The sequence below is a fragment of the Hippopotamus amphibius genome, chromosome 1, assembly GCF_030028045.1.
Source record: "Hippopotamus amphibius kiboko isolate mHipAmp2 chromosome 1, mHipAmp2.hap2, whole genome shotgun sequence".
Taxonomy (NCBI): Eukaryota; Metazoa; Chordata; class Mammalia; order Artiodactyla; family Hippopotamidae; genus Hippopotamus; species Hippopotamus amphibius.
In genome coordinates, this window is record NC_080186.1 from 54,505,285 (window position 1) to 54,519,686 (window position 14,402).

General features: G+C 44.9%; 1 protein-coding gene across 10 annotated transcripts in view; it reads left to right on the top strand.

Moving 5' to 3' along the window:
* TGFBR3 (transforming growth factor beta receptor 3) overlaps nt 1–14,402 on the top strand; it is a 195,181-nt gene that overhangs the window by 135,725 nt on the left and 45,054 nt on the right. For all 10 annotated transcript variants that reach the window (XM_057713136.1, XM_057713128.1, XM_057713153.1 and 7 more), the window contains one exon: nt 10,232–10,415. In XM_057713136.1, coding sequence (XP_057569119.1) covers nt 10,232–10,415 — 184 coding nt within the window. The remainder of the gene's footprint in view (nt 1–10,231; nt 10,416–14,402) is intronic.

Here is a 14,402-nt window from a genome sequence, read left to right on the forward strand (position 1 = left end):
ATATACTGTCGTTTTTGTAACATTTCCGTGGGAGACTAGAGTATTGCTTTTGTACTGGCTCATGTTCAAGTTTGTGCGTGTTTCTGTTCAGAGGGTAGCATCTCAGAGCTTTCCTCTTGGACATGTGTAAACATGTAGGGCCTTAAGAACAGAGGGCACTTTCGATTCTTTGGTTCTTTGTATTTCAACAGAAATAAAAATTAAAAGCAGAGGATGATCATCATGAAAGTTTTCAGAAAAATTGTTGAATATGTTTTAAGTCATTTTGTTGGACAGAGTAATGTGGTTGTGGATACGAAATTAAAACATCCAAGAATTTTGAAATGGTTGCATGGATTTGTGTTTCTTGAGTGCACTATTGGCAGAGACCACAATCACATGGCTTATGAATATGTAGCTTTGCAAATTATTACTGTAGGTTCATAGGCATGGAAGTTATTATTTCTTTAAAACAAACTTTGAAAAAAACATTGAGTCATGATATATGGTTAATAGAAAACATGTTTCAGATCACATTTCATATCATGTGACTTTGGAGGAAATAGGCGAGCACAGTCCTCCCAGGAACTGGGGTAGGGAGTGTAATTTTCCTCTTTCGGAATGTAGGGTTCTGTCCTCATTTGGGAGGTAAATATTTCAGTACTGTTCCAGCACTTTATGTAAGTTTGTTTTTGCTGGACTTGGTGCACAAAATACATCAAAAGATAATCTCCTCGGTGCCTTTCTGTGTGGGCACTGCTACGAGTTCTAGGGCCAATCTGCATACGTCCTACTTATACATAAACCTAAACTCTAGAGATATGCCTATTCTACTTTAACCGTAAGTCTTTTTCTCCCCGAGAATTGAACTAGCAAATTCTTGGCATGGCAGGTGTTTCTGAAATGCCCATATGTTTTTCTTTGCTTTGTTTTCCTCTTTCAGTTCTCCTCAGCAGGCATTTCCAGAAAGAGATGTGTCGGTGCAAGAGTCAGGAAAAAGGAATAGGAGTAGTAAAGGTTGAGTGTAGGGCAGGACAGAAGAGGGAAGGGAGCTGATCCTGATTGTGCAAGTGTTGAACTTTCAGCAATGCCAAAGTCATGTAAATGTGTAAAGTTGGGTGTGCGAGTTAGAGCAGCCTCAAGTTAGAGCTGTAACCTAAATAGCGGGCACTCACCCAAGTGATAACTCAAGCTCCAAATGGACCACGGCCCTGCTGTTGGGCATGCAGGCGTGTGTGTGTGTGTGTGTGTGTGCACGCGCGTGCGTGCGTACGCGCATGAGAGAGAGAGAGTGGGAGGGGGAGAGAAATAGAGGGAGAGAGGGAGAGGGAAGGGAGTGATTCCTGGAACAGATTTTCCTCTGAGATTTCAGCAGGCATTTCTTTATCATAGGAGAGCTGTGCCTCCTCATTTCACAGAGCCCATTTTCTATCTTTTTAGATATATAAGAAGATGACTCCAAAAATGACTTGGCTTTACTCTCTCCCTCTTGGCTTTTTTTAAACCAGTGCAGAAGAGAAAATTCTTGCTTGTTCTCCAAGCAATTTTATTCACGCTTTGCAAAGATTGGAGTTTACATAATATTTTTATCTATGGCCTAGAGCAGTGATCCTCAAGTATGCCTGGGAGTCCTGGGGTGGTGGGCAGAGGATTATAATGCAGTTTCCTGGACCCTGCATTCCCACCCTACCCTGGAATCTGCATTTTAACATACTTTTGTCTGTGATACACTGGTCTGAGGATCACACTTCGGGAAGCAGTGAGATTTCTTCCTAACACTGGTTTTACTATGTCTTCAAAATCTGGTGTGTGTTTTGCATTTATGACACCGGTCAATTCAACTAGCAACGTTTCAAGCTCTCAATGGCTAGTGGCTACTGTACTGGACAGCCGTAGAGCGAGGAGAGCCTGCCCTGAGCCCCTGGCAGACACACGATTGACCGTGGCACTCATTCCCCTTCCTCCACTGCTCCTGAATATGACCTCAGAATTCTTCCCAGCACAGAACTTTAGGCAACCGCTGCCAATTAATGGGACCTCAGGATTCATTCACTACTTATTGAGTGTCTTTTCTATACCCAACACTGTGCTTGGGATATGCCCATAAACAAAGCAGGCTGAAATCCCAGCCTCTGAAGGAGCTTACATTCTAGTGGGAGGAGATGGGCTATAGGCATAATCTGTAAGTAAATGACGTGGTAGTTTAGAAGCTGACTATATTATACTCTCCCACAGTGATAAGAACATGTAAAGCAGGTTTGAGGGAATCAGAGTGCTGGAGTGGAGGCTGCAGGGTGGTTGGATTGTGATTTTTAAATAGACTCCGCTGAGAAGGTAACATGTGAGTAGACATGAGGAGGTGAGGGGAGATTTCAGAGGAAGCTTAATTGCCACCCATGCAATTAAGTGCAACCTGCATTTTCATCTGGGAGAGTGGATGAGGCGGGAGGAGGTGGGTAGGACTAGGTGAGGCCTTACAATATGGCATTATCCTCAGCAAAGATTCTCTCTCCCTCCTCACTGAAGACCACACCAGCTTGGGGGAGGCTGGAGAGAGACTGTGAGGCAACCGCCAGGCCTCTGAGTCAGCTGATGTGCTGAGATAAGTGCTAAGAAGAAGAACCTCAGTTCCAGGAAAATGATGTCTGCACCCATTACCTGACATTTGGTTCCCTTCACTGAGGCTTGGAAGATCAATGTTGAGGCTTCAGTGGGTCTGCTTAGGACTTTAAGAGTTAAAGCTTAAACACAGGTGTGGAAACAAAAGGGCTGGTTGCCTCTTTTGCTTTTTTCTTGCTCTTTTGGACAAGGTTGTTGAATCTGATCCAGAAAAAATAATAAACTTGGCTCTTGTTGCCTAGCCGTAAGTTCTTGTAATAAAACTCCCAGCACTGGCAGAGAGAGTAATGTTCTGCTCTTTAAAAAAGTCTGGTAGCATAACCAGAATTTAAAATACAAATGCTGTGCGTGGTTTCAGTAGGGAAGAGCAGTTGGGAGAGGGGGTGGCTCAGAGTGCATTTTGAAGCCTGGAGTTTGTTGGACAGTCAACTGCTTCACGTTTGCCTCTTCAGTGGACACTTGCTAAGATTCAGGATTGTCAGAGCTCGGGGCTCTGTTTGTTCCCAGAGGAAGACGTTTGTCATATCAGGGAATGTCAAAGGACTGGGTTTTAATTAGCAAGCAGGAGGAAAGTTTAGTGGATTCTGTGGGGAGACGTGGAACTAATAAATGATTTAATAATTGGTTTTTAGGGGGAGTTATTAGGTGAAAAGTCAATTACTAGCTTTAAAGCCTGGCCGAAAGATCATTTCCTGGGCAGTGAGGGAAGTGAGGGTTACGTGAATGAAGAAATCATGGCATAGCCTTTCCTGAAAGTAACACCATTGAGGTTTCATTCAGCAAGCAATCACTGAGTTCCTGCTTTGTGCCAAGCACCTTGCCAGGTCCAGGAGATTCAAAACGAACCAGGCGCTTTCTTGGCTCTCAAGGTGCTCGTCAAGTGGGGTGGCAGGTTTGCTGGTAAACAGTAGCAGTTCATGCGAGAGAGAGGCTGGGCTAGAGGTGTGCACACGGCACGGCAGGCAGCTCCATCCCAAGGAAGGAAAGGGAGTCGGGAAGGTTTTACAGAGAAGGTGATGCTTGTGGAGGACAAGGAGCAGTTACCAGGTGAGCAAGAGGAAGTGAGAGAGCCAGGTGGAGAACAGGATGTAAAAGGACCCAGGAGATCGGAAGCAGCATGATGTGTTCTGCCGCTGTGAGTGGTTCCATATGGCAAGTTCTTGGGGGAGTGGTGGGAAGTGGGGTGGGCAGAGGCCCTCTCTGGTCACCTGCCAGTTAAGACGTTTAGATGCTCTCCTGCATCAGCATGTGTTTACTTTTCAGAAAGATCTCCTTGGTGACAGTACGGTTGAGGGATGGAGGGAGACCGGATTGGCAGCTTGGACAGCAGGCGGTTACTGTAATGGTTGAGAATCGAGGATGGTTGAGACATAAGGGCCAGAAATGGGGTGGTAGCAGGGCAAGGACCTACAAATAAGGGGGTGGGTGGGGGATGGCATGAATTGCCTTGGAAAGTTTTTGCCCTTTTATCCAAATATAAAACCCTTGTTCTTAACATTTTTTAAAACAATTCCATATTCAGTCATGTAGTCCTTATCCTTGCAATAGTGATTGTAACCCCTCCTCCTATTAGAAAAATACTGTATTCCTTCTATTTCTTGTTTTTCTGGTGCTCTCTTTATATCTCTGTTCTTCCACAAACTTTAACCCAAGCCGGACTCTACTAAGAATACCACACCAGGAGGATTCGGCAGGGACTGCAGCGCTGACTGGTAGAGAAGTGGTGACACTGACGTGTCATGTCTTTATTTTGGGAGGGCTCTTGACAGGTTCTAGCGTGGCGTCTTCACAGACAAGACGAGGACAATTCCATGGGGTCGCTCTGTAGTTGGTGAACAGCCTGGGCCCCGGACAAGTGCTGTGTAGTATGCTTGGAAGTGTGGGAGTGCATTGGTGGCACACACATGAAATTCAGAAATTTTTGACAACTAACAGAATAAGGATTTTTATGTGGTCTCTACAGAGTTGAAATATGGATCTAAAGACTTTGATTTATATTACAGAAGCGCTGGTGTAAGGGAAGGATGCAGAGAGCCTTGAGCTGCTAACATAAAGACCTGGGGCTTTAGGAACCATCATATCCACCTCCACTTGCACCTCCCTGGTGTGAGCTGCCGTTCTTTCTCCCCTGGATTACTCCAGAAGTCTACTACTCATCTCCTCCTCCTTGTCTCCCTTCAGTCTAGACTGGCCACAGCAGCCAGAGTGATCCTGTTAATAAAATGTTTGTTAGATATTTTCATAAACTCTCAGTGGTGGCCCATCTCACCCAGACTAAACACCACAGTCCTTACCAATGGTCTGTAAGGTCCTATTGGATCTACTGGTCTCCTCTGTAACCCCTCTGACCTCTTGTCCTACTCATCTCCCCCTCACCCCTCTGCTCCAGCCACTCCGGTCTCCTTGCTCTCCCCTCCTTATGCCAGACCCGTACATTGGCTGCCGCCTCCACCCTGAGCCCTCTTCCCCTGACATCCACATGGCTGGCTCTTTCATCTCCTTCAGGTCTTTACCTGCTCAGTGACTTTCCCAGTTAGACTTTCACCATCACAACACTTTCTAGTGCCCCTCTCCTCTTCTTTCAGTTTATATCATTCCTTCACACTTATTAACATATATTTTAATTGTTCATATTTTGTTCCTCTGACTTCTTTACTAGACTGTAAGCTTCACAAAGCAGGGAATTTTGTCTTTTGCCTCCTCCACCATATCCCCAGCAGCTAGAAAAGTGCCTGGCACTCAATACATATTTGTTGGATGTATGTTTAAAGCATAAATTAATGGATATGACGTAATAGTTGGGTTCAGCTGGTATAAAAGCTGTGATGTGATCTTGGGCCTCATGCAGTGTCCACATAGATATAGAAAGATATTTATCGTAAAGAAGTGGCTCACGTGATTACGGAGGCTAGCACGTCCAGATTCTGCAGAGCCGACGTCCCAGTTTGAGCCTGAGAGGCAGCAGGCTGCTGTGGAACCGGGAAGAGCCGATGCCCAGTTCAAAGGCTGTCAGCAGGAGAATTCTCTCTTCCTCAGAGGAAGGGTCAGCCTTTTCTTCTATTTAGGCCTTCAACTGATTGGGCGAGGCCCACACCCATTAGGAAGGACAATCTGTTTTCGTTAGTCTACGGATCTAAATGTTAATCTCATCCAAAAACACCCTCACAGAAATGCTCGTAATAATGTTTGACCAAGTGTCTGGTACCCTGTAGCCCAGTCACATTGACACCTAAAACTAACCATCACAGTATTCTCATCAGACCACACTCAAAACCCTGGGTCTTGTCCCAGGCACCACATTCCAGAGACTGTGCTGATAAAGAAAGATCTGACAACCATGGTGTCTGGGGAGGAGTTGGGGGGAGTTGGGACTGTTGTCCTGAAGAAGTGAAGTCGTGATCAGGGCTGAGTGATGTCTGCAAACATGTGAAGGCTTATCTCATGGAAGAAAGAGGAAGGAATTCTTTGGTCTGGAAGGCCCTGCTCAGACAAGTGAATGGAAGGCAAATCTTACAGGTAGAAAGTAAGAAGAGAAATCTTCTGCCTTGGGAGCACGCAAGGTCTTCTTTCTGGCAGAGTTCAGGCAGTGGCCAGCTGTAACCAGGAGTCAGAAGTGCCCTGTTCCGATCTAGCCTGATTCTCTGACCCCTGGGGTAGGCCTTCAGTTTCTCTGAGGTTTACTCCTCTCTACCGTAGAAATCAGAGTAGCCTGCCTCACAGGTCATCCTGAGGATCAGGTGGAAATAACAGTACCTTGTAAAACTCAGTGGGGCTTGGGGGAGGCCTTCGTCAGAGACCAGTTGTGTCAGAGTCAGAGAACTGGTGGTCAGGAGGAGCGCTGACTAACCTCTTGCCGCGGCAGAAAATTTCCACTGACCTGCAGTCAGGAACGCTTTGCTGCCCCTGGCAGCTTTGCTTTCTTCTCACTGGAATGCGCCTGAGGAGTGGCAGTTGACTCCTTCTCCAGATTCCTCAGCCCTGAGTGTGTGATCCGTGCTGCTGCTGGCCCTAGAGGAGACAGACAAGCGGAGCTGTTGGTGCGTGGAGGGAGCTGCCCCTTCTTGAGGAAGCAGCTACACAATGGCATTGCTTTTAATTACCGCAGGATACATTCCCAAGTTGCTCCCCATTTCTTCTCTTATTTACACGGTTCACATTCTTGCCTCCGGAATGCACCAGGGTGATGATATATCCTACCTTCCACTCTGAAGAAGTGTGCTCTCTGCATAACATTTTTAAAGCCCAAGTGTTTTATTTTATGGCTGAAACATGAATGAGAAATAAAGAGCAGAACATACAGGGATGCTTGCCTAAACATTCAGAACTGTGCTGGCAGCGGGACAGAGGCCTTTGGGTTGTCGTGGGTTTTTTCGGTGACAGGCTTAATAAAAATGACTCTTTAGCACAAGTGCTTTTCAGTGAAAAGAAGATCTTACTGCAGTGCTTAAGTCAGAAAATCAGATAAACGTTGTTTGAAGTTCAGTGTTGATGACTAGCTAAGCTTCAGAGGATTTATGCATAGGTTGGCATGGTTATTGTTGGCAGGTAGTTGGTTCAGGAGGTGATGTCAAAACAAGGTCAGAGCTAAACTATCCCCCCAGGCTTTGCTTATAACTGGCATCGGAACACGTAGCAAATGTCATTACTACACTTGGTAGCACTTTATGGTGCCTGATACGTAGTAGGTGTGCAGTAAATGGTAACTGTTGCTGGTTGTCATAGTTTCCACCCAGCTTATTAATGATTAGTTCTGGGTTTCCCAAGCCAATACAAACCAGAGAGGTTCTATTACTTTTTTTTTTAATAAATTTATTTATTTATTTTATTTGTTGGCTGCGTTGGGTCTTCGTTGCTGCACACGGGGTTTCTCTAGTTGCTGCGAGCGGGGGCTACTCTTCATTGTGGTGCGCAGGCTCCTCATTGTAGTGGCTTCTCTTGTTGTGCAGCATGGGCCCTAGGCGCGTGGGCTTCAGTAGTTGCGGCACATGGATTCAGTAGTTGTGGCTCACGGGCTCTAGAGCACAGGCTCAATAGTTGTGGCACATGGGCTTAGTTGCTCCGTGGCATGTGGAATCTTCCCAGAGCAGGGCTTGAACCTGTGTCCCCTGCATTGGCAGGCAGATTCTTTACCACTGCGCCACCTAGGAAGTCCTCTGTTATTCTTTATTAAGTACTAAACAACCCAATTTCTAGGACAGAGAGAGCTGTCAATTTGGGGATCCAATTTGGTGATGCTGTAGATTTTCGAGGGGCAGTAACATTCGGTAAGTCCAAAGCGTAAACCAGGATTTCTCAGTCATGGCGCTGTTGACATTTAGGATAATTCTTTGCTGTGGGGCTGTCCCGTGCATTGTAGGATGTTTAGCAGCAAGCCCGGCCTCTATTCACTAGATGCCAGTAGCTCCTCCCTCCCAGTTGTGACAATCAAAAACATTTCCAGACAATGACAAATATTCCCTGGGAGGCAGAATCATCCCTGGTTAAGAGCCACTGGTGTAGAAGAAGCTGTGAGGTGCCTGCCCTGGGCTTTTCAAACTGTGGATCATTCAGTACCCATTAAGGCTAGGCTTCTCAACTGTGGTTGAACGTTGGAATCATCCAGGGAGCTATAAAAAGTCCTGATGCCTGGCTCCCACCCCCGAGTTCCAATTGATCGGGGGTATTGCTTGGGCTTCAGGATATTTAGAAACTCTTCAGATGCATCTAGGTTTCAGCCAAGCTGGAGACCACAGCACAAGCAGAAGATGGAATCAGTTTGGTGAAGTACTTCTTTGCTGGCATATGCATATACAGTTGAAGAGAAAATATTAATGCCTAGCACAATAGTTAGGGTAAATACTCTTTTGTATGTATGTTGATGTTGAAAACACTGCTGGCAAGCGTAGAACCCCTAAGCAAAATCCCTGCCCTCAAACCTGCTCTTAGACTGGCTATAACCCCTTCAGAAACTGCTTGCTTTTTGTTAATGATAGTTAATGTGAAAACATTTTTTATTGAGGTATAATTGACATATAACATTATATTAGTTTCAGGTGTTCAACATAGTCTTCAATATTTGTATATATTGTAAAATGATCACCACAAGTCTAGTTAACATCTGTCACCATAGGTACAGAATTTTTTTCTTGTGGTGAAAACTTTTAAGATCTACTGTCTTCAGCAACTTTCAAATATGCAATACAATGTTACTAACTATAGTCACTATGCTGTACACTACATCCCTATGACTTATTTATTTTATAACTTGAAGTTTGTACCTGTTGACCCCATTTCACTCACCTCCTACCTCCCATCTCTGGCAACCACCAATCTGTTCTCAGTATCTGTGAATTTGTTTTGTTTTGTTTTTAGATTCCACACGTAAGTGAGATCATATGGCATTTGTCTTGGTTTGACTTATTTCAGTTAGCATAATGCCCTTGAGGTCCACCCTTGTTGTTGCATATGGCAAGATTTTATTCTTTCTAATGGCTGAACATATTCCATTGTGTATATATACCACATCTTTATTCATTCATTGACGAACACTTAGGTTGTTTCCATATCTTGGCTGTTGTAAATAATACTGCAGGGTGCATATATCCTTTCAAGTTAGCATTTTCATTTTCTTCGGATAAATACCCAGAAGTGGAATTGCTGGAGCATGTGGTAGTTCTGTTGTTAATGTGAAATTTAACACAAAACATTTATAGTTCTATGGCTTGGCAATTTTTGAGGCTTTTTGCTCACATTTTGGGTTCTACCCTGACATTGATAAAATCAGTTATAAATGTTAGCCAATAAAGATGACATGCATATTTTCACCAGCAACTAAATTTAATTATAGTACAGCAACAAGATGATAATTTCCCCCCTTTGTTTGTGTTAATTATATATACCATGATATGCTAGGTCAGCAGTGGTCTAAATACATCCAGCAAAAATGTGGGACTTGCATAAATCATCTCGAAAGTTTTATGAGAATCAGTCTAACAGCTTCTTGACTTCATTATCTATGGGAATTTGGGGGTCTTACAAAATAAACGATAATACACATTCATCTCACTGTGAGGAAGTAGTACAAAGTGGTAGAAGACTGGCCAGCTCTGGCCATTGTTTATCTCAGTGCTCAGGAGACATTAAACCAAAGGGACTCTTACTGTGTTCCCATGGTGGTGCCTCTGTTGGCAGAGGCTGCAGCTGTGGAAGACTCGAGCATCGTTCTGGTGCTAGCAGGCCTTTGGGAGTACTAGCACTGATCCAGAAGCGCATGACAAGCCCATGAAAACACTCACCAAGGCTTCCTATTTGACTTGAAAGTCGTTACTTGAAAGGTTGGCCTTCAATTTAGATATCTGGAAAATAGCAATGTCTCATGATTTCTCACAATGCACGCTGCAGTGTCTCATCACAAAGTTCTTTAAAAATTCAAAGGGACATCCTGCATTGTCTGTAGTTTTGTCATCATCTGGAAGAAGGTAGGCTTTCGATTATTTCTTGAATCAGCTGCTGAAAAAAGGTGAAGTGCCTGTATAGCAAAGGGAAGAGGTTGAATTGACAAATACCTATTAACTGTCTGATAAGTGCTTTCTTGCATTATGGTTCAGCTCTGGGTGGCTGCACCACGTTAAATATGCAATTCTATTTCTTCTAGGTGTCTGAGGGTTCTGTGGTCCATTTTTCATCAGGAAACTTCTCCTTGTCAGCAGAAACAGCAGAAAGGAGCTTCCCCCATGGAAACGAACATCTGTTAAATTGGGCCCGAAAGGAGTATGGAGCGGTCACTTCATTCACCGAACTCAGGATAGCAAGAAACATCTATATTAAAGTGGGGGAAGGTAAATTTTATGTGGTTTCAATTAATGACTGATTTATGACAGTCATTTGTTTTCTTTTCTGAGACCAAGTGGTTAGGGCAGGGAATCATAGAATTACAGATGATTGGAGCTGGCAGGGACCTGAAGGATCACTGGGGCCAGCTCCCCACCACGTCCCCTCCTTCCCTTTTTCCTTCTGAGGAGACAGGCCTGGTAATGGGGGAGAAGTGGGGAGGAGCCTGGCTGAGAGAGGAGGAGGTTGTTGCGTAGGATTTAGAAGACACCCATTCACAGAAGTCAGAAGAGGTAAGTGGAGGCTGAGAAACTGAGGTGTGGGAAAGGAGGGAATAACTGATGGAATACAGAAAGAGCCAGCAGGATGGGTCAACAGTTAGAGTTTCCTCCCACCTATTATTCTGCAAACATTTGAAGCCAAAGTCAGTTTATGGCCTTGAGACATCAGTTAAATTTGGGACATAGCAGAGGAAAAGTGTTTGGATATATTTTTAATACTAATGCCTGTTACAGGGACAAATTATTGGAGAAAAGAACTGTTTAGCCTTGATAAGAAATTGCCCATTTTAATTTCCTTGCCTTGCAGAGGGATATGAATATCTGGTGACTCAATTTTGAAAGCCTATTATTTCTTAAATAACTTCTTTATCATTATTTTTAGTTGAATATATTTGGAACTCCCAAATACGTTGCCAGAAATAAGAACTCTTGTGAATGGGTCCTTGTTACAGTCAGGTGATTGTGTGCAAACGCGTTTCCGGTCCTCGGGGGCCACCTGCTTTCTTTTGCATTCTACAGCAGTCGTCGCCTCCTCCACAGGCAGTGTGGCAGCACAAGCGAATTATTAAATGCTCGTTCCCAGCCCTTTTTGGATCTGGGATGTTAGGTGGATGCAGGAAGAGGTGGACACTGAAGTCGAGTGTGTGTGACACGCAGAGGCCATGCCAGGTGCCTTCACACGCACCCCACTTAACGCTGCCAGGAATCCTAGGAGGAAGCTGTTTTTTCCACCATTTTGCAGAGGGGTTGGTGGAGGGTTAAACTAACTTGCTCAAATTCACATTACTAGCAAGTGACCAAACTAGAACTCAAACTTAGGTTTCCTGACCTGTGAGTCTAATGCTTATTGACTGATGCTGCATTTTAATTCTTAGCCAAATAAGCATAACTTAAACATGAAAGTAGGCTACCTGGATGGAAAGACTTGTTTAATTGAGTAGAGGGAGGAGGAGTTTTAGATAAGAACTGGGTTCAAAAGGTTGAAGTTTGTTACTAAACTCTCATGGTATTCAGGTAGCTAAGCATAGAGGTCAAGTCCTATTGGGACAAAACAAAAAGTCTCTTTTAATAAAGGTTCTAAGCCCTGACCAATAGTCTCTATTTCTGAAGCAGAATTCTAGTGCATATTTATTGAATTTTGATTACCCCCCTGGAATTTGTTAGAATAAGAACATGTGTCATGGTAACATGTAGAATGTTGGGCTCCTTTCTCTCGACAGTGTATGAGTTTCTGTGTACAAGAGTGAGGGGTTCCATGACTTCCTTAAGGCTGCACACTGGATCAGGGAAGAACTTTAAGGACCTTGTGCCCCACCCAGTAAAAGCAGTTTAACTCCTTGGCAACACCTTTGGAGCCCCTGAAACTTGACTGCAGTCACCAGTTGGGTATAAGTCACTGGCCAATACCGGGAAGAGGAGCAGCTGTGGGAGTGAGGGTCCTTGGTTAGGTTGGTGGACCACAAGGCGATGTTGTCTATCACCATGCATTGGACTTCGCTGAGCAAACCTCATCCACTGGTTTGCCAGAACCTGACCTGTCTCTACCCAACTGAGTTGGAGATCCTAGGCTATGAGCCTCCTCTTGTTCTATCCCCAGTGGTTCTCAACGTGTGGTCCCCACCCCAGCAGCATCCTCATCACTCTCGGGCCCACCCCAGACCAACTGAATTGAAAACTCTGGGGGTAGGGTCCAGCCGTCTATGTTTTAGCAAGCACTCAAGGTGATTCTATGGCTTGCTAACGTTTGAGTGGAAGAACTGAGGACGTTCGGTTCTTATCCCAGCTGGTCTCGTTACCTGTGAGGCTTCAAGCAACACTGATTTACCTACCACCAGAGGCTCAGTTTCCATAGCAGGAAAATGAGGTGTTTACATTACCTCCCAGGTTCTCAGAGTATATTATTCTAGCTCTCAAAGTGGTTTGTCAATCCTTTCCTAAAATACAAATAAGCATGTGACTTCCCCCCTCCCCCAAACTTGCCAGATTTCTACCCGGGGATTCCCCTTTGTGGTTTCCTTTCTGCTTGGCAGTTGATGTAAGTTTTGATGCCAGGCATGCGGAAGGTCATTTGGGGGAAAAAGAAAAACCACACACATGCATGCACACACAGCAAAAAGTGATCAGCTTGTTCAACTTAGTAACAATGGCATCTGGAACTTAAGCCCTTAATAATAGCAACTTTTAAACGATTAAACCTTTCTTAGTGGCTTTGGAGGGTCACAGTGTGGGTGAGTTTTTTGTTACTTGTCTTGAATCTCACACCATTGTTTGTTAATTCAGGAAACCTGTGCCCTGTGCCTGCTGTAGGTGTGCCAGCTGCCCCCCAGGCACACCTATGAACTGGGTCTACAGGCCAGAGTCCCAGGAGGGTGCTAGTCTCTTGAGTTCCAGACTGGCCTGTCCGTGGCCCATACATCCACCCTCTGATTCTTGATTAAGTTTAGCCTTGCCACCTCAGTATCATTTTCCATCCTGTGATCTGGGGGAGGCATCCGCAGGGCTGTCGCTGCAGGGTGTGCGTTCCTCATCTGCTCATCTGGCAAAACCCTCTGCAGATGTGGAGGGAAGGCTGCTGCCGCAGCCTGAGTCGGCAGAGCCCGGGCCTGTTCTCTGTGAGAGGGTCATTAGGGAAGAATACAGAATGCAGAGCCAACACTTTCTTGAAGTGAGGCTCCAAGCAGGGGCCTCGTGAACTCCTCTTGTCCCCTCTGTTCTAGGGGTGGCCCTGGGGGTGCCATGGTGCACGGAGCCAGGAGGCCACAATGTGTGTTGTGAGCTTCAGCACCCGGGAGGTTGCACAGTTGGGCAGGCAGGGGTGGGCAGTACCAACCCAGTCTTGGGGACTCCTGGGCTGATTCCTCACTCCTGAGACTTGCATATGAATTTGAACCCTGGCATCCTGTCCACTAAATGAAAAAGGCAGAAGTCTGTTTCATCAAAGTGCCAGGGGTCTGATTAATTACCCCTTCTGAAAGAAGCTTGCTACACCTAGAACTTCCTTGACATTAGTCCCAGCTGTCACACTGCCAGCGGTTTCAAGTTCTGTTTAAACATTTAAACCGCTAGATGGAAATCCCATCAGCCATGGTGCTGTGTAAGCAGCCTGTGCCGTTGGGGGAGTATCTTCAGACTCTTAGTAATTGCATCACTTTCCCTGGTGGAGGTGATGAACAGCCCTCAGCACAATGACATAATGTTTGTGAAAGCACCTTGTAAACTGTAAAGTGCCATATAAACATTCACTGTCTGTGTCAAGATGATGAGAAAGAGTGGAAGTCTGCCCTCATTGTTTCCCTCAAACTGTTACCTTTAGTCTTTAGAGTATGAATTGCTTTGAGGGATAAATAAGAAGGAAGGGTTAATTCCACACCATGGGCCAGAGGATTAATTAGGTTGCTGGTTCTTCTATTATTAGGTAGTAAATATCCAAAGAGGAGCATATTTGGGGATAGGATAGGTCATTGGATTCAGTGTTGAGTATGCTGACTGAAATATTTACTGGATTTTTAGGTGGAAGGTGGTTGGTAGACAGATGACAGTGCAGGTCTGCAGCTCAGGAGTCATGATCTAGGTATAGGTGGAAGCTGTGGGAGTTATGTATCACGTGGGAGATCATCTAGGAAGAGAACAAAATAAAAAGAGAGTTGAGGAAAGAAGTGGGATTCTTGGCCTTAGTTTATATCAGGATTAACTATGGAGCTTTTCAAAAAGGAA